Source organism: Nerophis lumbriciformis, linkage group LG34, assembly GCF_033978685.3.
Source record: "Nerophis lumbriciformis linkage group LG34, RoL_Nlum_v2.1, whole genome shotgun sequence".
NCBI lineage: Eukaryota > Metazoa > Chordata > Actinopteri > Syngnathiformes > Syngnathidae > Nerophis > Nerophis lumbriciformis.
The window spans coordinates 21,047,501-21,069,859 of NC_084581.2; the positions used below are offsets into that span (position 1 = coordinate 21,047,501).

Sequence of the window (22,359 nt, forward strand, 5' to 3'; positions counted from 1 at the left end):
TGGAAGCCTACTTGGAGCTTTTCGAGCGCACTGCGGCCCGGGAGAAGTGGCCGGTAGCTGAATGGGGATCCATTCTGGCACCTTTCCTCACTGGAGAAGCCCAGCGGGTGTGTAGCGACCTGGCATTGGCGGATGCTCGAGACTTTAAGAAACTAAAGAAAGCCATTCTCGACAGCCAAGGGTGCAGTCTGCCTGCCAGGGCCCAGCGATATCACAACTGGACCTTCCAGCCCACACAACCCCCGCGACAGCAGGTAGCCGCACTGCTCCGCCTAACACACCGCTGGCTAACGACCGAAGGGAACCCCCCCTCTGTAGATAGACTGGTGATAGACCGCTGTATCCGAGCCTTGCCGCCTGATGCCCGGAAGTATGCCGCACAAGTAAGCCCTTTAACTGTGGAGCAGTTGGTGGCGTTATAAGAGAACTACCAAGTGAGCATGGAAATGCTGAGAGCCACCCGTATGGAAACGGCCAGAGCCACCGGGGAAGAGAAGCTAGGGCGCGACCGCCGAAGAGCGCCACCGCCAGCTCCGTCCCCACCCCTACCTCAGGGCGCTGCCCCCGAGAGACCCAGTCGGGCCCCACATCGGAAATGTTATGTGTGTGGACACCCGGACCACATGTCTTGGACGTGCCCGGAACGCGACCGTGATGTCTCCATGGCCACAGCCCCCAGCTCAGATGCAGGAAAACCATGCCTCCACACGGGGAGTGGACGACGACAGCATGCAAGCCTTCCAGTGAAGATCGGGGGGACCGATGCACATGCATTGCTGGACAGTGGGAGCGCCGTGACCCTGGTACATGTTGACCTGGCCAGACCCCTCAGCGAAGACACTGTTCCAGTGACGTGTGTACATGGAGATGTCCGCCAGTATCCGGTGAGCCATATACACGTTCAGACACCCCGAGGGGATGCACTGGTAGCAGCTGGAGTGGTACCAAACCTGCCTGTTCCCCTACTCATCGGGTCCGATTGTGTTCTCTTTGGCCGTTACTGGACCCCAAGCTACATTCCAAGTGCCGTTCCACGGCAGCGTCGCCGTCGCAACAATGGACTCAAAAATATGAGACCGCTTGCAGCCTGCCCCGCGTTTAGGCCCTCGTCAGAGGCTCCACGGAGTGACAGCTCGGCTGAAGAGGAGCGACGGGAGAGCAGGAAGGAGGAGGAGGAGGCAGAAGAGGAAGGGGACCCCTTTGTGGAGTTCCCCGTACCAGAAGAGAGCATCAACCAAAAAACGGGCGAGTTTGCCACTGCCCAGTGGAATGATCAGAACCTCAGCTGGGCCCGACAGCAAGTCGTGGAAATTGACGGACAGAAATGTGAAGGGGTGAGTGCACTTAATTCACCGTATTTTCTGATAAAAAATGGCCTTCTGTATAGAGGGGTGCTAACAAAGGGCAGGGACATAATTGAGCAACTGCTGGTGCCTAAGTCTTATATCTCCCGAGTGCTTTATCTTGCCCACACTCATCAGCTGGGAGCTCACCTAGGTGTACAAAAGACGTATGACCGCATAATAACCCGCTTCTATTGGCCCGGTGTGAAACGAGCCATAGAAGACTTTTGCAAGGGCTGTCCCGAATGCCAAAAGAATGCACCGAGACCCACCTATCGAAACCCCTTGGTCCCGCTCCCCATCATCAGCACCCCATTCTCACGTCTGGCAATGGACATCGTTGGACCACTCCCAAAGTCAGCCAGGGGACATCGCTACATACTGGTAATACTAGACTATGCCACCCGATATCCTGAGGCTGTACCATTACGCACAGCCTCAGCCAAAGCGATAGCACATGAACTGTTTATGATGTTTAGCCGAGTGGGAATTGCCGATGAGATTTTAACGGACCAGGGCACATGTTTTATGTCACAAGTGTTAACCATGCTGTACAAATGGCTGAAAGTGAAACGCATACGAACCTCTATATATCATCCTCAGACAGATGGCCTGGTGGAACGTTTCAACTGTACGTTGAAGAAGATACTAAAAAAAGTAGCCGACGAAGACGGGAAAGACTGGGATCACCTCATTCCATATGTCCTCTTTGCCATCAGAGAGGTTCCCCAGGCGTCCACTGGCTTCTCCCCCTTTGAGCTAGTCTACGGCCGACGTACCCGAGGCGTGCTGGACATTGCGAAAGAGACCTGGGAGAACCAACCCTCGCCACACCGCAGTGTGATCGACCATGTCGCCCAACTACAAGCCCGGGCTCGCAAAATCTGGCCCATGGTAAGAGAACATATGGAAAAAGCCCAAAGAGAACAGGCGAAAACGTATAACAGAGGTGCCACACTCCGAGAGTTCCAAATTGGGGAAAAAGTGCTGGTATTAGTTCCGTCCAGCGAGTGCAAGTTCTTGGCCAGATGGCAGGGGCCTTACGAGGTAATTGAGAGAATGGGACCCGTCAACTACAAGGTAAATCAGCCAGGCCGGCGGAAAGGTCACCAAATTTACCATGTAAATATTCTGAAAAAATGGCATGCGGCAGAGCCGTTGCCATCTACCGCGTTTTTAACTGCACACTCTCCCCAGGCCACTCCCCCGGTACCTATAGGAGAGGACCTCTCCCCGTCCCAAAAGCAGGAGGTGAAGGAACTTCTGGGACGGAACCAGGACCGCCTCTCGGAATTGCCAGGAAGGACCCAGGCGATCAAACATGACATTGAGACTAAACCCGGAAAGGTGATAAGACAAAGGCCCTACCGAATCCCAGAAGCCAGGCGGGCGGCTATAAAAGAAGAGGTAAAGAAAATGTTAGAACTTGGAGTAATAGAGGAATCCCATAGTCCATGGTCCAGCCCGATTGTTATTGTGCCAAAACCAGACGGGTCCCTGAGATTTTGTAATGACTTTCGTAAATTGAATGAGATATCACTGTGTGACGCTTATCCCATGCCCAGAGTAGACGAGCTGATAGAGCGGCTTGGCCCTGCTCGCTTCGTCAGCACCCTGGACCTGACCAAGGGCTACTGGCAGGTGCCATTGACGGAAAGGGCGAAACCTAAAACGGCCTTCTCCACACCAGAGGGGCTATTCCAATATACCGTCTTGCCTTTCGGGATCCACGGGTCCCCGGCAACATTCCAGAGGATGATGGACCGAGTTCTACGGCCCCACCAAGAATACGCAGCCGCCTACCTAGACGATATTGTGATTCACAGCACCAGCTGGTCTCTCCATCTCCAGCATCTCGACGCAGTCCTAGGAGCCCTTAGACGTGCCGGACTGACTGTCAACGCTAAGAAGTGCCGAGTGGGTCTGACTGAGACCGATTATCTTGGCTACACCATAGGAAGAGGCTGCGTAAAATCCCAGGCCCGCAAAGTGGAGCGCATCAGGGAATGGCCCCGACCCTTGACGAAAAAGCAAGTACAATCATTTATTGGCCTGGTATCATATTATCAAAAGTTTATTAAAAATTTCTCTACGATTGCAACACCATTGTATGAACTGACACGGAACAAATTGCCCCATCATGTCACCTGGACGGCTGAGGCCGAGACTGCCTTCAAGATGTTGAAGAAAGCCCTATGTGAAGAACCGGTGTTGAAAGCCCCCGACTTCAGTCAGCCGTTCATCCTCCACACTGACGCCTCAGGCACAGGAATTGGAGCCGTGCTCGCCCAGCTCGTGGATGGAGAGGAGCACCCAGTGACATTTATTAGTAGGAAGCTCCAGAGCCATGAGCGAAATTATGCCACAGTAGAAAAGGAGTGCTTGGCAGTCAAGTGGGCCATACACCACCTCCGCTACTACCTATGGGGTAGGACCTTCACCTTGGTGACAGACCACGCCCCCTTGAAGTGGATGTCCACAAATAAGGACCGAAACGATCGCGTCACACGCTGGTTCCTGGAACTCCAAAATTACCACTTCACCGTGGAATATCGGCCTGGGAAGGCCATCCCACATGCAGACGCCATGTCCCGCCTATATGAAGAGGACAAAGAAGCTCCCGGACCGACCGGCGAGCTTAGAGGGGGGATATGTGGAGTCTCACTCAAGCACCGCCTGACAGGTAGGCACCTCACAGGGGAGGAGCCAGGGAATGGAGGCAGAGTGGAACAAGGAAGACAACGCCCCAGCCTTGGCCGCATCATCGAGGGGCGGTACATTCCCCTGTACCTGCTCAATCAGCCTGAAGTGCCACCAGCTGTGCGGCCAGGTGGGGCCCAGCTACAAACCCTACTTAACTCTGCCTCATTCAGGTCTGGCTCTCCTCTGTGTCAAGGCAGGTGCATCAGGCGGTAAGTGAGACATCCACTATTTCCCCACTAAAGACATTACTGGTGAAATGTTTTACTTATGTTGTGTTTCTCTTGTTTGATAGGCAATGACCTTTGACCTTTAAAGAAGTGTGCTGTGTGAAGGACTGAAAGCCCCAGATGGGAGATATTTATGTTTATTAATGGACACTTTAAGTTTGCTGATTCCACACCCCGCCCTTCCTAAAAAGACTTGTACAATAAATGCCCTTTTCGGCTTGCTGCAAAACCAATCCTGTGTCTGGGTGAGAATCAAGTACCACAATATATATATATATATATATATATATATTTATTAAGGGTGTAACAGTACGTGTATTTGTATTGAACCGTTTTTGTACGGGGGGTTTGGTTCGGTTCGGAGGTGTACCGAACGAGTTTCCACACGGACATATTAAGTAGCGCACCGCACGTTGTGTAAACAATGCACACTGAGGCACAACACACGGCATGCTAGCAATGACCGGGCTACTACAACATGCAAAAGCCATAGCTGGAAGACCCTCCTGCCTCGTTAAGATCTCCCGTTTGGGAACATTTCGGCTTTGCGGTGCGATACAACAATGGATAACATCGCTTCAACGAAGAGAAAGACGAACAAACACAGCTCCCACCGCATTCAAGCAGCTTCTCCTCGGCGAGTCAGGCAGGGCTAAAGCAATAACAATGCCGTTGGTGTTTTCATAGCAGCAGATTTAAGACCATATTGCATTAAAAACTAGAGTTTGACCCACTTCTATGGTGGAAGAACAATGAGCCCATATATCCTCTTACTGCCAAGTTAGCCAGGCACTACCTCGCCATACCTGCTACCTCCGTGCCCAGCGAAAGGGTATTTTCCACAGCTAGAGACATTTTAACTGCAAGCAGGTCTGCTCTTTCTGCAGACAATGTGGATAAACTGATTTTTCTGGCAAAAAAACATGAAAATTGAGTGAAAGTCACCAGGGTTAAAGGCTGGGGGGGGGGGGAGAAAAGTTAATCTGAGGCTGAGTTGACTTGAAACTGTTTAATGTTGACTTTTTGTATGTAGAAGAAAAGTTTTGTCATTTTATTTAATCTGAGCAACAACTTGAACCAATTTAATGTTGCACTTTATATGTGGAAATGTTGCACTTTATATGCAGAAAGGTTTTCTTAAGAAACCAATTCTGAGCCTTTATTTTATGTATGTTGACTGCATTAATCCGGGCAATCGACCCTGTGTGTATATGTATGTTATTGTTATGCTTAGCATTCATGACTGCCTGCTGTTGCACTGATCAGCCTAGTGGTGGCTCACATCCATCACAAACAGAGCTATTTTAAAGCAGTGTTAAAAGGATAAAGCCATTGTTTACAAATTTTGGTAAACAAATAACCAGAAAATGTATATTTTGTTGTTTTCTTACTGTACCGAAGATGAACTGAACCGTGACCTCTAAACCGAGGTACATACCGAACCAAAATTTTTGTGTACCGTTACACCCTTAATATATATATATATATACTGTATATACTGTATATATATAAATATATACGTGTATTGAGATGTTAGTCAATAGTAGTTTTTGTTTTTTTGCAAAATTAACTTAATTTTTCTACAATAAATATAAATATATAAATATTTTAAATAAATATTACTATATTGCCATGACCGTATGTAATAAAAAGGAGTAATTGCATTAGTTTGTTAAAGGGGAACATTATCACAATTTCAGAATGGTTAAAACCATTAAAAATCAGTTCCCAGTGGCTTATTATATTTTTCGAAGTTTTTTTCAAAATGTTACCCATCACGCAATATCCCTAAAAAAAGCTTCAAAGTGCCTGATTTTAACCATCGTTATAAACACCCGTCCATTTTCCTGTGACATCACATCGTGAAGCCAACACAAACAAACATGGCGGAAAGGGATGGCGTGGCGCAGTGGAAGAGTGGCCGTGCGCGACCCGAGGGTCCCTGGTTCAATCCCCACCTAGTACCAACCTCGTCATGTCCGTTGTGTCCTGAGCAAGACACTTCACCCTTGCTCCTGATGGGTGCTGGTTAGCGCCTTGCATGGCAGCTCCCTCCATCAGTGTGTGAATGTGTGTGTGAATGGGTAAATGTGGAAGTAGTGTCAAAGCGCTTTGAGTACCTTGAAGGTAGAAAAGCGCTATACAAGTACAACCCATTTATCATTTAAAGAACAGCAAGCTATAGCAACATTAGCTCGGATTCAGACTCGGATTTCAGCGGTTTAAGCGATTGAACAGATTACGAATGTATTGAAACGGATGGTTGTAGTGTGGAGGCAGGTAGCGAAAACGAAATTGAAGAAGAAACTGAAGCTATTGAGCCATATCGGTTTGAACCGTATGCAAGCGAAACCGATGAAAACGACACGACAGCCAGCGACACAGGAGAAAGCGAGGACGAATTCGGCGATCGCCTTCTAACCAACGATTGGTATGTGTTTGTTTGGCATTAAAGGAAACTAACAACTATGAACTAGGTTTACAGCAACAACATGCACTTTGAGAGTGCAGACAGCCCAATTTTCATCAATTAATATATTCTGTAGACATACCCTCATCCGCGCTCTTTTCCTGAAAGCTGATCTGTCCAGTTTAAGGGACGGTGTGAGCCAAGACATCCAGGGGGATTAGCTCGCTCGTCTGCGGGAACAAACTGCCGCCATTGCTTGCCGTGCTACCGAGGTCCTTTGTCCCTGAATTGCTCACACACTCCGGCAGATTCAATGGGGGTCTGGCGGCAGATTTCTTTGACTTTATCGTTGGAAATGCATCTGCTTTGAGTGTCGCAGGATATCCACACATTCTTGCCATCTCTGTCGTAGCATAGCTTTCGTCGGTAAAGTGTGCGGAACAAACGTCTATTTTCTTGCCACTTTCGCATCTTTGGGCCACTGGTGCAACTTGAATCCGTCCCTGTTCGTGTTGTTACACCCTCCGACAACACACCGACGAGGCATGATGTCTCCAAGGTACGGAAAACAGTCGAAAAAACGGAAAATAACAGAGCTGATTTGACTCTGTGTTTGAGAAAATGGCGGATTGCTTCCCGATGTGACGTCACGTTGTGACGTCATCGCTCCGAGAGCGAATATTAGAAAGGCGTTTAATTCGCCAAAATTCACCCATTTAGAGTTCGGAAATCGGTTAAAAAAATATATGGTCTTTTTTCTGCAACATCAAGGTATATATTGACGCTTACATAGGTCTGGTGATAATGTTCCCCTTTAATATTAGTCGTCCCTTGCTACATCACGCTTCAAATATTGTTTCAGCACAACGCAGGTTTTTTGCCGTTTTTTTTTAATCATATTCTATTACATTTTGCCCTAAATTAAACATTGTCAAGTATAAAAATGGCTAAATGACCTAAAAAAATCAATACAACAGTAGTATTGGCCTCTAGATGAGACCAAACCAATCAGGGCGCACTGCTCAGCATTGTGGCCACTGATTGGCTGAGCCTCAGGAAGCATTACCATATTGAAGTTATTCTCAAACTGTGGTACAGTGGCGCACCAAATAATCACTTCATTAAATATTCTAACACAGTGTTACTGTTCAAACTGTGTGTAATGTTACAGTGACCAACAATATCAAATATAATTGTTAAATAATTGTTTTAATGAATACTTAGGGCTACTAAGCTACTGTATTTTAATGTTTGTCAATATGGTGGTACTTGGAGAAAAAAGTTTGACAACAACTGCTACGTTGGATTAAAAGTGTGTAAAGGTGACTAAAGTGTGTTTTATATCTATAAGGCTCTCATAATATTGAAAAACATATTTAGAAGTTAGCAGGTTTTTTATGCTCTAGTTATGAAAATATACGATTTATACTTAATTATCCCTACTTCGAGGAAATGTGTTTATCACGATCATGTCCAGAACCAATTAACTGTGATAAACGAGGGTAGAATGTATTATCAGTGGTGTTAAACTCTTGGAATGTTAGATTTAGACTTTGACTAAGACTTCCTTTTATTGTCATTCAAATTTGAACGTTACAGTACAGATAAGAACAAACTCTTGTTGCATTAGCTTGTTGTAGTGCAGGATAAAAGAGCAATAAGGTGCAGATATAAATGAATAGATTACTGTACAGATACTGTAAATATATTGCACTTTTGCATATCCATTCACGTTTATGGATGTACGTAATATCGTCTTTATTTTACATTCCCATCTTAAAACTCATTTGTATACTCTAGCCTTTAAATAGCCCCCCTGTTGGACCAGTTGATCTGCCGTTTCTTTTCTTTTCTCCTCTGCTCCCCTTTTCCTTGAGGGGGGGGGGGCACAGGTCCGGTGGCCATGGATGAAGTGCTGGCTGTCCAGAGTCGGGACCCGGGGTGGACCGCTCGCCTGTGCATCGGCTGGGAACATCTCTACGCTGCTGACCCGTCTCCGCTCGGGATGGTGTCCTGCTGGCCCCACTATGGACTGGACTCTTACTATTATGTTGGATCCACTATGGACTGGACTCTCACAATATTATGTCAGACCCACTCGACATCCATTGCTTTCGGTCTCCCCTAGAGGGGGGGGGTTACCCACATATGCGGTCCTCTCCAAGGTTTCTCATAGTCATTCACATCGACGTCCCACTGGGGTGAGTTTTTCCTTGCCCGTATGTGGGCTTTGTACCGAGGATGTCGTTGTGGCTTGTGCAGCCCTTTGAGACACTTGTGATTTAGGGCTATATAAATAAAGATTGATTGATTGATTGATTGATTCTGTTACATGATCAGATATTATTAGCATTTTGAAAATATGCAATTACATGTACTTTTCTGTTAAAATTGAAAGAACAAACACATTTTGCCGCCCCCCTAAAATGGTGTAGCAGGCCAGATTTGGCCCCCGGGCCTTGAGTTTGACAGATATTCCGTGTATTTTCCTATGATTCTGTATTTATATAATGTTAAATTGTTCTCAAATAACTTAGTTCTGTGTTCTATTCTGATGATGAACAACAAATTAAAGGGGGCATCACAAAACCATACAATCTTTAAAAATGTCAAAACAAAAGTACATGTAGCATTGTCAGTATCTGCAATACTCAATATGTATTTATTTGGTATCTGATCGATACCAACATGGGCAGTATCGCTCACCGCAATGGCACAGACAGCCTTCCCAAAAAATATTGACTCTTGATTACGCTCTCACTGTAGAATTAAACAAATCAATTGATTGTGCCTTTAACATAACTGAAGCTTTTTCAGCAAGTTTGAAAAATGTTTTTTTCTAGATGTTTCTTAAACTGCTGCTGAAGTCCTTTCTGGCTTTGAGAACCACTGATTTAAGACATTTTCAGTGTACTTTCGTTTGAATGTGTCACAATCTCAGTTCCTCTTAATGGGAGACTATTAGGTTAGGCTAAAAAAGACAACACAACAAATACTATGCAGTATTTGTATCAAAATGTGAGGAATGTAGGATGTCTGGTGTCATTTTTTGCATTTCTGTCCAGCCTTACTTGAACCCCACCAAAAAAAAGACACTCACCTCTCTCTGCTGTCACCAGTCTGCCTGCCTCAAATTTAATCCAAACCGCCCGAATAAGTCCAAAAAGTGAGACGTGGAGTCATGGAAAATGTGAGCAATAACCTTCCTAGAGATGATTTAAGCCATTTTAGCTACTTGAAACATATATTTTCCTCGTTATTTAATTCAGGAGAAAACTTCCAAAGCCCATCCACAGCAAGTATGGCACGCAATCCCAAACTTGTACGCTTTTTTGGGTCGAAATCCAGCGGCTACAGAGTTAAAAAGAAAAAAAGAAGCTGTCTGGTTTAAAAATGTAAAGATTAGTGCATGTGGAGAAAGCAGCGACTCTTAACTTTGTTCCTGTTAGTGTTTCCCCCGTCCTGGCGACACTTTATCGTCAAGCGATAAAAACAAAGCGCCAATACGGAGGTGGGTTTTTCAAAGTAAAAGGAAATCGGGATCGAGACCGTGAAAATGGGTGTTATAGCTCGCTGTGAGCTATCTCTTTGTATAAATACACTAATTATACATTGTCGTCGTATTTCTTATTCACACTTTACAGTCCAAAACAGTACTAGTGTCATGCTGTCGTTTTATTTTGTAAAACCAAAAAGGAAGCACAATTTTTGACCCTAGGTGATTTAACAGAATATCTGCAAGCGTTCCCTTTCAGGGCTGCAGAAGTTTTTCCCGACGCCACGATGGAAACATGGCGCATTGGTTGTTACGTCACGTAAACTTGTGATTCCCTCTAGAAACACATTTAGAAATAATAATGACAATGCAGCCTAGATGTAATCCTGGAATTTTGAGAGTTCTTGAAATCTTACCACAAAATTCACATATTATGAAGATACACTTTATTTTGCAGCAGGTGTGCCATACAAAACACATATTATAGCCCAAATACAATTCCTGTAACTTTAGCATGATATTTTATTGTACAAGACAACAGTGCCAACAGGGGGTACATTTTAATTCAACTTAGTTGAAGTTTCTGCAGCCTTGTGGACCAAGCAGACATGTTATTCATCCACTGTTGGCCTCCACCTTCTCAGTTGTCAAGGTCCCTTTGTGGACGCTTCCTCAAAACAGCTCAGTTTTCACATACTAGAAATATATCCAACATGGAACCTATATCAAGTTACACATCATTGTTCAAACAGTGTGCAGAAAATCAGCAACATGTATACTTTTTAATCTATTTTAGAAACAACAATGTATATATTTAGGTACCCTGTATTCATCACCAGTCACCACAATATTGAAAAATAAAATTGTGTTGGTTACAACCATTCCAGAAGTTTAAAACATTTTCCAAAACGTCTATATATGGTATTTCATTGTAGAAAATGCACAAATATGCATTTCCAATGCTATTACATTAAATATAGCCGCCAATAACGTGAATAATTACAATAAAGTATTTAGTGCCCTCTTGTGTTCAGATAGTGTAATTGAAAAATATTGTAACAATCCAGGAATGTAGGCTCATACAATGTCATTGTATGTATTGTCTTTATTGCACAAGATGCGATTAAACTACACAACAACTCCAATGTGCGTCTTCCCTCTTTTCCCGGCAATTATCGAACCCTTACTTCCTATCAACAACGTCACTTCCCTAGCCATCCCCGGAAGTCCCGCCCCCCAGCCAAAGTCATTGGCTAACACCCCGTAGCCAACATTACGGTAAGGAAAGCTTTTACGCTGATCAAGTTTATTGCATTTTTCGATGTAGCAATCCGAAAACCAATAGTTTGAGATACTTTTAGTAACATGATTACTTTGCCTATGCAACAAACAAAATATGATGTACTTTATAAAAGTTGCAATACTGCATTATGTCTATTGTTTGGATTGTTAATAATATTGTAAGAGTACAGTTGCTGATTTGACAAACACTGCATTATTTTAAATGCAAAACAATCCACATCAATGGCACTCAATCTTTTACACCAAATAGCACCTAAATAATATTTTTGTTATCAACTCTTACGATGAACTGATTTACGTTGCAAATGATGTCGAGTTCAGTTACTCAAAACCGATAAAATGCTGGATGAATGGAGGAATTATTATTTACCGTCGTCGAATGCTAATGTTAATGTGTTAATGCATAATAATACATCTTTAGAATTGTAGCATGTCGTTTGGTTATTTACTGCAGTGTGTGTTAGAGAATTTAAACTACTGTATAAAATAATACACTACAGTCGATACTTCGAGTGATCAGCTCTTATTTTAACTTACAGGCATTGTCAAAAAAAGATATTACCAGGAGTGGGGTTCGAACCCACGCGGACACATGTCCATTGGATCTTAAGTCCAACGCCTTAACCACTCGGCCACCCTGGTGTATAGCAATAACGTGCGGGTGTTGTTCTAATTATCAACAACTCATATCAGTACGTTTGTTCAGACGCTAAATGAGATTTACGCACATGATAAAACTCGCAGCTGACTTGTCGAGTAGCATTAGCAGCTAACTGTGTTGTCGAGTAGAACGACTTGAAGCGACACGATGAGCAAAGTTGTCTTAAACCAAATCCGTTTCATCAATCGCTACTACATGGTCCGTATACTCTTTATGTATTCGCTATTAACTGTGTGTTGTAAAGTTACCATCTTGTGTATTCTGTCGATGTCCGCAACCTATCGATATCTAAAACCCACCGCTACTGCTACTAAAACTACCCATCGAAAGCAGCTACTTCGTGTAGACTGTTATTAAGCTGCTGATATGCCTAGAAGGTCGTAGAATTTATACAATAACCTTCACAGTTTTTTTTTGGCGTTAATTGTTGTTTTACTCCACACTAACCCGAAGGGGGCGCTAACATTGCAATGTCATTTTTGGAAGGAGTTTTTATGCTAAATCAGCATCAGCGTGATTGGCGAAGTGTCTTTAAATTAATTTGACTTGGTAGTAGAGATGCGCGGATAGGCAATTTATCTCATCCGCAACCGCGTCAGAAAGTCGTCAACCATCCGCCATCCACCCGATGTAACATTTGATCAGAACTGCATCCGCCCGCCATCCGCCCGTTGTTATATATCTAATATTAATTAAAAAAAAAAAAAAGGGTGAAAACTACGCGAATTGCACCTTGTGCAGACAAGATTTTTCGATCGGACACGGAGGAATTAGCGATGTAAAAGACCACGTTGGGACAAAAAAACACAAGTCTAATGCTGTTGCTAGCACAAGTCTAATGCTGTTGCTAGCGATACAAGTGGAAAACTTTCAACGTTTTTCGTCGCCCAAACAGATTCTTTGGATGTGATAAATGCCGAAGTTTTATTTACGGAGGCAATAATTGAGCATGGACTTCCAATTGCACTGGCTGATCACATGGGACAGTTAATAATGTAATGCAACCTTTAAAAATCATTACGCGGTGATCGCGATCCCAAAAATAAACTTTTCTTGCATGATAATGTCCAGAAAAATTCGCTTTATATTACTATAGAGTCCTTTTAACGAATGAGTTTGATGGTTTATCACAAACCTTAAATGAAATTCCATGGCCACTGTCCTGCTCTCTATATCAACCAGGGTGAGCCCCACCCCTTTCGTGAGCGCACTGAGCGCGGAGTGACCCCTGTTACGCGCCCCCGGCAACAGGGGTGGCGGGCAGGTAAGCTGCTTACCTGCTGCGCGTGACGCCGGCCGCGTCGAAAGCGGACGAGGCGGGGTGTCGGTGCGGTGGGCGCGGTAGTGACCCTGGACGTGCGTCAGGCCCTTCTCGCGGATCGCCTCAGCTACGGCTCCCGGTGGGGCCCTCTCGGGGGAAGGGGCCCTCTCGGGGGAAGGGGCCTCGGTCCCGGACCCCGGCGAGGCGTCGGGGGCCTTCTCCGCTCCGTAAAAGTGTCCATCTCTTTTTTTTTTTTTCTTCTGTTGTGGCATATGCAGCAGGTGCCTGCTCGTTTTTCGTATGTGGGTAACAACATTTAACTATGTATATATATTTCCCAATTGGTTTAACTGCCACCCGCAAAAAAATAAAAAAAAATAAAAATAAAAAAAATATCTAATTAATCCGCCCGACCCGACCCGCGAGCGGATAAAATCTTATTTTTTAAAATTTCATCCGCCCGATCCGCGGATAATCCGCGGACTCCGCGGTTGTGTCCGCAAACCGCGCATCTCTACTTGGTAGACTGTGCTCACTTTGCTGAATGATTTTTACTGTTACATTTACGTGACGTCATATCAAGATTGTTGCCTTGCATCAATGCAAGGTTGTATCTTAAACCAGGGGTGTCCAAAGTGCAGCTCGGGGGCCAATTTCGGCCTGCAGTTCGTTTTTTTATTGGCCGTCGACAGATTGTAATGGTTTAATCATTTCATTTTTGTCCAGATATGTTATTAGTATAGTGCTGTCAAAGGATTCCATCCATCCATCCATTTTCTACCGCTTGTCCCTTATTTTTTTAAATCGGGTTTTATTCACACTTTTCGTTTTTCTTTTTTTTTCATTTATTTATTTGAACCAGACCCCATGTTTGTATAATAGTGTAAATCGATTAATAGTTTGGCATTGCTTGTGTTGTAAGTCCAGTTTGTTCCATAGTTTTACTCCGCATGCAGACACAGAAAAACGTTTACGAGTGGTTTGAGCTCTCGGCAATAAGAAATATCCAAAGCCTCTCAAGTTATGAGCCTGCACTCGTCTTATAAAAAACGTTGTAGATTAAGCGGCAATAATTTGTTAAATGCTTTAAATAAGATTATTAATTATTTAACAAGGTCATCAAATTTGAGCAACTTTGATTGCATAAATAGATTGTGAGTATGTTCTAAATAACCAACGTTGTGAATGATTCGCACTGCTCTTTTCTGTAATATGATCTGAGGATGAATTGTGTTGTGGTAAGTATTCCCCCATACTTCAACACAGTATGTAAGGTATGGGAGTACCAAGGTGCAGTATAGAGTACGGAGTACATTTTCATTGAGGTATAGTTTTGCTTTGTTTATAATTGAGAGGCTTTTGGAGATTTTTGTTTTAAAGTGTCTGACATGAGGTTTCCATGATAGTTTACTATCAATTATTACTCCCAAAAATGTATTCTCATTTACGATTTCAATTTGGGTACCATCAATGCTCATTTTCTGTTCAGACGTTATGTTGCGATTTCCAAACATCACTATCTTAGTTTTATTTATATTCAAAGATAATTTATTTGTATCCATCCATTTTTTTTACTATGTTTAGTTCTGTGTTTACTGTATTTATGAGCTCATTATAGTCATCACTACTGTAGAATATATTTGTGTCGTCTGCAAATAGTATACATTTCAGTACTTTGGATGTATTCGACGACCAGGTAATACAAAGCACATGCTACCTTTTTTTACCACATACATGGGAGCCCGCATTCTCGTTGTCTCTCCTTCGACAATTGGATGAAGTTTTTCGGTAAGTATAATCACAACTGACCTGGACATTCAAAAGTTCTCTTTGCCGTCTGAGAAGTGTTGTATCCCAAATAGCTGCAATCACTTTCTCTTAAGGTATTCATGTGTGATTTCCACAAGCGTCTGTACATGTAGAAGAAGGAGAAACACGGGCATGTCTGGATGACTCGCCTCCATATTTCCAGTGGTTAGCTACGAGTTACGAAACCGGCTGTGGCGCGTTCTTTCTGACGTCACTTCCTGTGTGGGGCGCGGCCTTTCTGGCGTCACTTCCTCTCCGAACTCAGTTTGTAAACGTTTAATGAGTCCATACTAAGCTAAGAGCCGGAGATTCAAGAAATACACGGCGCACTTACTCGTGTAAAAAATTGTACGAGGAGGGGGACCTTAAACGATAGCTTAGTGTGGCTGAAACGGGGCTTAGGGTAAATAATTATTCTTTTAAGGGGTTATCCGGATTTAGTGTAGACATAGCCTTAGTGTCTTTAATGTACAAAATGTATCAATGTGGCCACCACATGCTTCGGTTTTGATGAATGCGGCCCTTTTGATACCCCTGTCATAATCCTATTACGCTAACAAATGGAAGCCTTAAATGAAGTCCTAAATTAAGATGAATATTCTTTATAAAACAGAAGCTCTCTGCTGTTCTTAAGGCTCAACTGGAAAAAAAATGCGTCAAAGATCCTCTATAACCGGGTTTCTTAACCATAGGGCTACAAGCGCCTCCGAGAGGGCCACCACAAAATATGTGTTTCTTAAATGTGGTTCATATGGGCCGCAGCGGTGCTTAGTTGTAATGCAGAGGACCATTGGAACCCACTGTCCACCGAGAATTGGCTGATCCATCCCCCCGCCCCACACCTCCACATGTCTGGCCAGGGACAACCTTTAACATGCCCGCCCCCAGACGACTGCACGACATTGGACGCGAAAAACTGCGTGCGCCGCCACAAACTACAATAGCAGCCCACCCCCCCGCCCCCAACGCTTTTTAAGTAGACCTACTGCATAAAAAACAGCCAAAGATATACAGTATGTACCAGGAGAGCTTTGCTGTATGCTAGGAATATAATACAAAAACGCCAGTCAAAGATCCTCTATTTAACTTTGCCTATTACGTTCCATTAGAAGCATCAAAATGATTTGATTTTCTAATAGAAGCCCCACAGGCCAACTGGTGACCCATGAGGCCAACTGGTGACCTGTGATTGACATCAGACCAACCCATGACATCTGTTCAAAACTTGCAAGCAACTAACATTTTTGCAGCAGATTCCTAAAAATAGCAGCACACTCATGTCATATAGAGGATATTTGACATGTGGTACATTCCTATAATAACAAAACGCTCCTGTCTTATACAGAAAATCTATATTTTAGACTATATTCCTAAAAACAGCAGAACACGTCTGTCACAGAGAGACTATGACTGATGTTTTGCAGTAGGTACTTAAAAAAGCTGCATGATCTTGTCATATAAAGTTTATTTTACTAATACTTTTGCTCAAGATTCCCATAAACAGCAGAGCGCTCCTGTTGCAGAGATCTTTCAAGGCCTACTGAAATGCGATTTTCTTATTTAAACGGGGATAGCAGGTCCATTCTATGTGTCATACTTGATCATTTCGCGATATTGCCATATTTTTGCTGAAAGGATTTAGTAGAGAACATCGACAATAAAGCTCGCAACTTTTGGTCGCTGATAAAAAAGCCTTGCCTGTACCGGAAGTAGCAGACGAGTAGCGTGACGTCACAGGTTGTGGAGCTCCTCACATCTGCACATTGTTTACAATCATGGCCACCAGCAGCGAGAGCGATTCGGACCGAGAAAGCGACAATTTCCCCATTAATTTGAGCGAGGATGAAAGATTCGTGGATGAGGAAAGTGAGAGTAAAGGACTAGAGGGCAGTGGGAGCGATTCAGATAGGGAAGATGCTGTGAGAGGCGGGTGGCACCTGATATTCAGCTGGGAATGACTAAAACAGTAAATAAACACAATTAGCCACAACACAACCAGGCTTATATTTAATATGCCACAAATTATTCCTGCATAACAAACACCTCCCCCCTCCCGTCCATATAACCCGCCAATACAACTCAAACACCTGCACAACACACTCAATCCCACTACCCAAAGTACCGTTCACCTCCCCAAAGTTCATACAGCACATATATTTCCCCAAAGTCCCCAAAGTTACGTACGTGACATGCACATAGCGGCACGCACGTACGGGCAAGCGATCAAATGTTTGGAAGCCGCAGCTGCATGCGTACTCACGGTACGGCGTCTGCGTATCCAACTCAATGTCCTCCTGGTAAGAGTCTCTGTTGTCCCAGTTCTCCACAGGCCAATGGTAAAGCTTGACTGTCATCTTTCGGGAATGTAAACAATGAAACATTGGCCGTGTTTGTGTTGCTGAAGTCGGCCGCAATAGACCGCTTCCCACCTACAGCTTTCTTCTTTGCTGTCTCCATTGTTCATTGAACAAATTGCAAAAGATTCACCAACACAGATGTCCAGAATACTGTGGAATTTTGCGATGAAAACAGACGACTTAATAGCTGGCCACCACGCACCAAAATGTCCTCTACAATCCGCGACGTCACGCGCTGACGTCATCATACCCAGATGTTTTCAGCAGGATATGTCGCGCGGAATTTAAAATTGCACTTTAGTAAGCTAACCCGGCCGTATTGGCATGTGTTGCAATGTTAAGATTTCATCATTGATATATAAACTATCAGACTGCGTGGTCGGTAGTAGTTGGTTTCAGTAGGCCTTTAACAAGTGTTTTTGCTGGGTATTTCTCAAAACAGCACTGCACTCCTGTCACACAGAGGAACTTTGGATGTTGTTTTTGCAATAGGTTTTGCAATAGGTACTTAAAAACAGCAGCGTGTTCCTGTCATATTGAGTTTCTGTGACGAAAGTATTATATGTAGATTCAAAAAAGCAGTACATTAACACACAGAGGAACTTTGGCTAGAATATTTGTGGTAGATTCCTAAAACCAGCAGAGCACTTGTGTCAGACAGAAGATATTTATATTTGACTAGTGTTTTTGCAGTAGGTACTTAAAACACCTGCATGATCTTGTCATATAAAGTTTCTTTGACTAACACGATAGATTCCCAAAAAAACACAACGCGCTCCTCTTGTATAAAGCTTTAACTTGTGTTTTTACAGGGGATTCCTGAAAACAGCAAAACCACTCCTGTCACAGAGAAAATATTTTAATGGTGTTTTTGCAACAGGTAAAACAGCAGCATGATCCTGTCAAATTGGTTTTCTTTGACTAACGTTTTTGCTGTAGACTTCTAAAAGAAGAGCACTCCTATTACACAAGGGATCTATAACGACCCTCTTTGCGTTGGGTACTTAAAAAGAGTTTAACACTCCTTTCATAAAGGATATTTGGTCAGCAGAGCAGTCCTATTACATAGAAGATCTCTGACTGGTGTTTTCGCAAAATATTCCTAAAAAAAGAGCAGCTCCTGTCATTTACCGTAAAAGATCCTTGACTAGTGTTTTTGCAATAGGTCCTTAACGGCAGTACAGTTTTACAGTCATATAGAGGATCTTTGACTACTATTAACCAAGTGCTTCTGTTTTTATTCATGACTGACTTTGATTTTTGACTGAATATGAGCCTTTTGGTTATACAGTAAAAGTCAAGGATCCTTAGCTTCCTGAAAATGGGGTCTCCAGAACAATGGAGTTGAAAAACCCTGCTATCGGCCAACTCCTGACAAGTAATAATAATAATAATAATAATAATAATTAGTTTTATTGTCTCTGAGGACAAATTTGTCTTGGACATCAAGACACAGCGTTTTACATACATACATACAGTTCATCCGACAATACAGTGACGACAGTGAACAGTGCGCAGGTAAAAACATATATCAGTTAGTTATGAGATCACACATTACACTCCCCCCGTATTGCACACCTCCCGTATTGCATTATCCCAATATTGCACTCCTTATTTTTGCATCCGGTTATTACAGTAGTTTTCTGTTTTCTGTATATTGATTGAGAGGTGTGTATCAACAATGGCTGTGGAAAAACTACATTCTTTGAATCTTCCAAAAGAGACTTTATGTTCTCCAACACATAAAACATGGACAAAATGTCTGACAAGGGTTTTTTCTCTTGCACTTTAAGGCCTTCCTGAGATTGACGTTGACTTTCTGGGTATACTCCTGAGATTTACATACGTTGGCCTCAATGTTGTTGAGCATGCTGCACTGCTCTTCCGTTTGCAAAGCCATTTCTAGGAACAGTTCATGGACTTCCTTGAGCCTGCCCTCCAGCGCCACTAGCTCCTTGTGTCGGTCTTTGATTTCGCACAGTGCCCAGCGGGATGAGTGACTCGCTTGTGTCTGCAGGCTGTGGGACAACTCGCTCCAGCCTTCACATCCTTTGTCCACGATGTCGTTCAGCTGCTTGTCAGAGATTTTAGTCCCTAATATGGAGGCCTGTCGCTTGATTCGGTCCCTACAAATGGTCCTCTGCGTTTCCTCCGCCTGGTTGTAGCTTCCCATGGCAGCTTGGAAGGCGCAGATGAGCGAGTCGTACTGCATGCAGGCGATGCGGCCAGCTGCTGAGTTTGGCCCCTCTTTGGTCTCCAGCTTCTTGCTCTTCTCTCTCAGCGCCAGCAGGCGAGAGTGCAAGTCCTGCCCATTTTTCTGTATCCCCTTGGCAATGGCATCCGCGTCCTTTTTGAGTACAGTGAATTGGCGGACTGTGGTGCGAAAGCGTTCATTGTTTTTATTCAGACGCTCCACCTCCAAGAGGAGCATGGAGATCTCCTTGCGTATGGATTGGGCTTCCTTCAGGATGCTCTCGATTTCTGAGGAGTTCTCAAACACTATTGCCTCTTGATCATGTTTTAGCTTATTGTCGTCATATTCAAAGTCCTGGATATCCTCCTGCTCCTCACTCACATTTCGCAGCCTCTCCAGCATGTCCCGCATTGTGCCTGTGGAACACGGCAAATGTGTTAATATTTGAACTTCTATTGAATAACTTCGGCTGCTTTTCCACTAGGGGTGTGGGAAAAAATCGATTCGAATTCGAATCGCGATTCTCACGTTGTGCGATTCAGAATCAATTCTTTTTTTTTTTTAAATCGATTATTATTATTTATTTATTTTTATTTATTTTTATTTATTTTTATTTATTTTTTTTTATTTTTTTTTATTTTTTTATTTTTTATTAATCATCACCAAAACAATACACAGCAATACCATAACAATGCAATCCAATTCCAAAACCAAACCCGACCCAGCAACACTCAGAACTGCAATAAACAGAGCAATTGAGAGGAGACACAAACACGACACAGAACAAACCAAAAGTAGTGAAAGAAAAATGAATATTATCAACAACAGTATCAATATTAGTTACAATTTCAACATAGCAGTGATTAAAAATCCCTCATTGACATTATCATTAGACATTTATAAAAAATAAAAAAAAAAGAACAATAGTGTCACAGTGGCTTACACTTGCATCACATCTCATAAGCTTGACAACACACTGTGTCCAATATTTTCACAAAGATAAAATAAGTCATATTTTTGGTTCATTTAATAGTTAAAACAAATTTACATTATTGCAATCAGTTGATAAAACATTGTCCTTTACAATTATAAAAGCTTTTTACAAAAATCTATTTCTCTGCTTGCATGTCAGCAGACCGGGGTAGATCCTGCTGAAATCCTATGTATTGAATGAATAGAGAATCGTTTTGAATCGGGAAAATATCGCTTTTGAATCGAGAATCGCGTTGAATCGAAAAAAAATAGATTTTGAATCGAATCGTGACACCAATAATTGATATTGTATCGAAACGTGGGACACCCAAAGATTCGCAGCCCTATTTTCCACAGGCCAGCACCGGCTTGACTTGGACTTCACAATGCATTGAGACATGATAGCAAACAAAAATGGAGGACTTTGTAGCCATGTGGCTGTCATCTGTGGTGAAGAGATTTTATCAGAGGAGACTGAGGGCAGCATGAAAAAATAGTAGTGGAGACTATGGCATATGATACGGCAGCCTTGAGATAAGCTAGGCTAAAGTATGATTATTTTTGACATTTCTAGCCGCGTATCCTCAAACGTTACAACAGACATGGCAGTACTTGCTGTTGACAATTGAAAAACGTTATAGTAAGCAGAGTAAGTACTCTAATGTGGAGAAGGGGCACCATGTGTTTTTGGCATTCACACCCTGGTTTATGCGGTGTTCACCCATCAAAATTGGAGGAAATGTTGGAAACGTATAAAATTGCAAATAAATTTGCCGTCAACCTAAACAAACAAAGACAATAAACCACAGCCCCATACCATGACACTACCACCATCTTGTGTTGTGAACTATGAGACAATAATAAATGATAAATGATAAATGGGTTGTACTTGTATAGCGCTTTTCTACCTTTAAGGTACTCAAAGCGCTTTGACAGTATTTCCACATTTACCCATTCACACACACATTCACACACTGATGGAGGGAGCTGCCATGCAAGGCGCTAACCAGCACCCATCAGGAGCAAGGGTGAAGTGTCTTGCTCAGGACACAACGGACATGACGAGGTTGGTACTAGGTGGGGATTGAACCAGGGACCCTCGGGTCGCGCACGGCCACTCTATGGCCGTGTTAAGTAATTTTCAGTGGATATTCAATTCATACTGCTCTAAAATATATGCAAATTTAATTTCTGTAGCATTGTCCGTGAGCAGATGTAGTATGCTGTCATTAAAATGCTTGCTGAAATGCAAGGTGTGTACTCACTTTTGTGAGATCCTCTGTTATGTAAAAAAAAAAACAGTTCCTCGTCCTAAAAGAAACCTCAGCTCCCAGAAAGACCACTGAATGTATTTTTTCAAACAAGCAGAATACATTAGATTTTAGTAGTCACAGCATGTTGGAGGTCTAAATGAACGTACCTTTTTTTCCTGATGTCTTCTTTCAAAATTTGTCCTCTTTCGTGATCATTTCAATCCAAACGACTTGAGTGAGCATGTTTTGATTACTGTTGAAGGTAAAGAAGGTAGTTGTCTACTGTATGCCAAAAGCCAAGGCCCTCCCACTACTGTACTCAATACTTCCTGGAATATTACGTTTCTTTCTTTTTTTGCATAGTTTCATAG

The 22,359-nt window shown here is 43.1% G+C and overlaps 2 protein-coding genes and 1 non-coding gene across 8 annotated transcripts in view; all 3 read right to left on the reverse strand.

Moving 5' to 3' along the window:
• utrn (utrophin) overlaps positions 1-10,148 on the reverse strand; it is a 430,508-nt gene extending 420,360 nt beyond the window's left edge. For all 6 annotated transcript variants that reach the window (XM_061929658.2, XM_061929664.2, XM_061929663.2 and 3 more), the window contains exon 1: positions 9,784-10,148. The gene's annotated coding sequence lies outside the window, so the exon portion shown is untranslated. The remainder of the gene's footprint in view (positions 1-9,783) is intronic.
• Positions 10,149-12,040: 1,892 nt separating this feature from the next.
• On the reverse strand, positions 12,041-12,123 carry trnal-uaa (transfer RNA leucine (anticodon UAA)). Its single transcript has one exon. It is a non-coding gene; the product is annotated as a tRNA-Leu (tRNA).
• Positions 12,124-17,378: 5,255 nt separating this feature from the next.
• Positions 17,379-22,266, reverse strand: LOC133576447 (syntaxin-11-like). Its single transcript, XM_061929669.2, has 2 exons — positions 22,156-22,266; positions 17,379-20,179 (listed from the first exon to the last, which is right to left on the reverse strand). The coding sequence occupies exon 2, from the start codon at positions 20,172-20,174 to the stop codon at positions 19,296-19,298; it is 879 nt and encodes a 292-aa protein (XP_061785653.2). The 5' UTR covers positions 20,175-20,179; positions 22,156-22,266; the 3' UTR covers positions 17,379-19,295.
• Between the last annotated feature and the right edge of the window lie 93 nt (positions 22,267-22,359).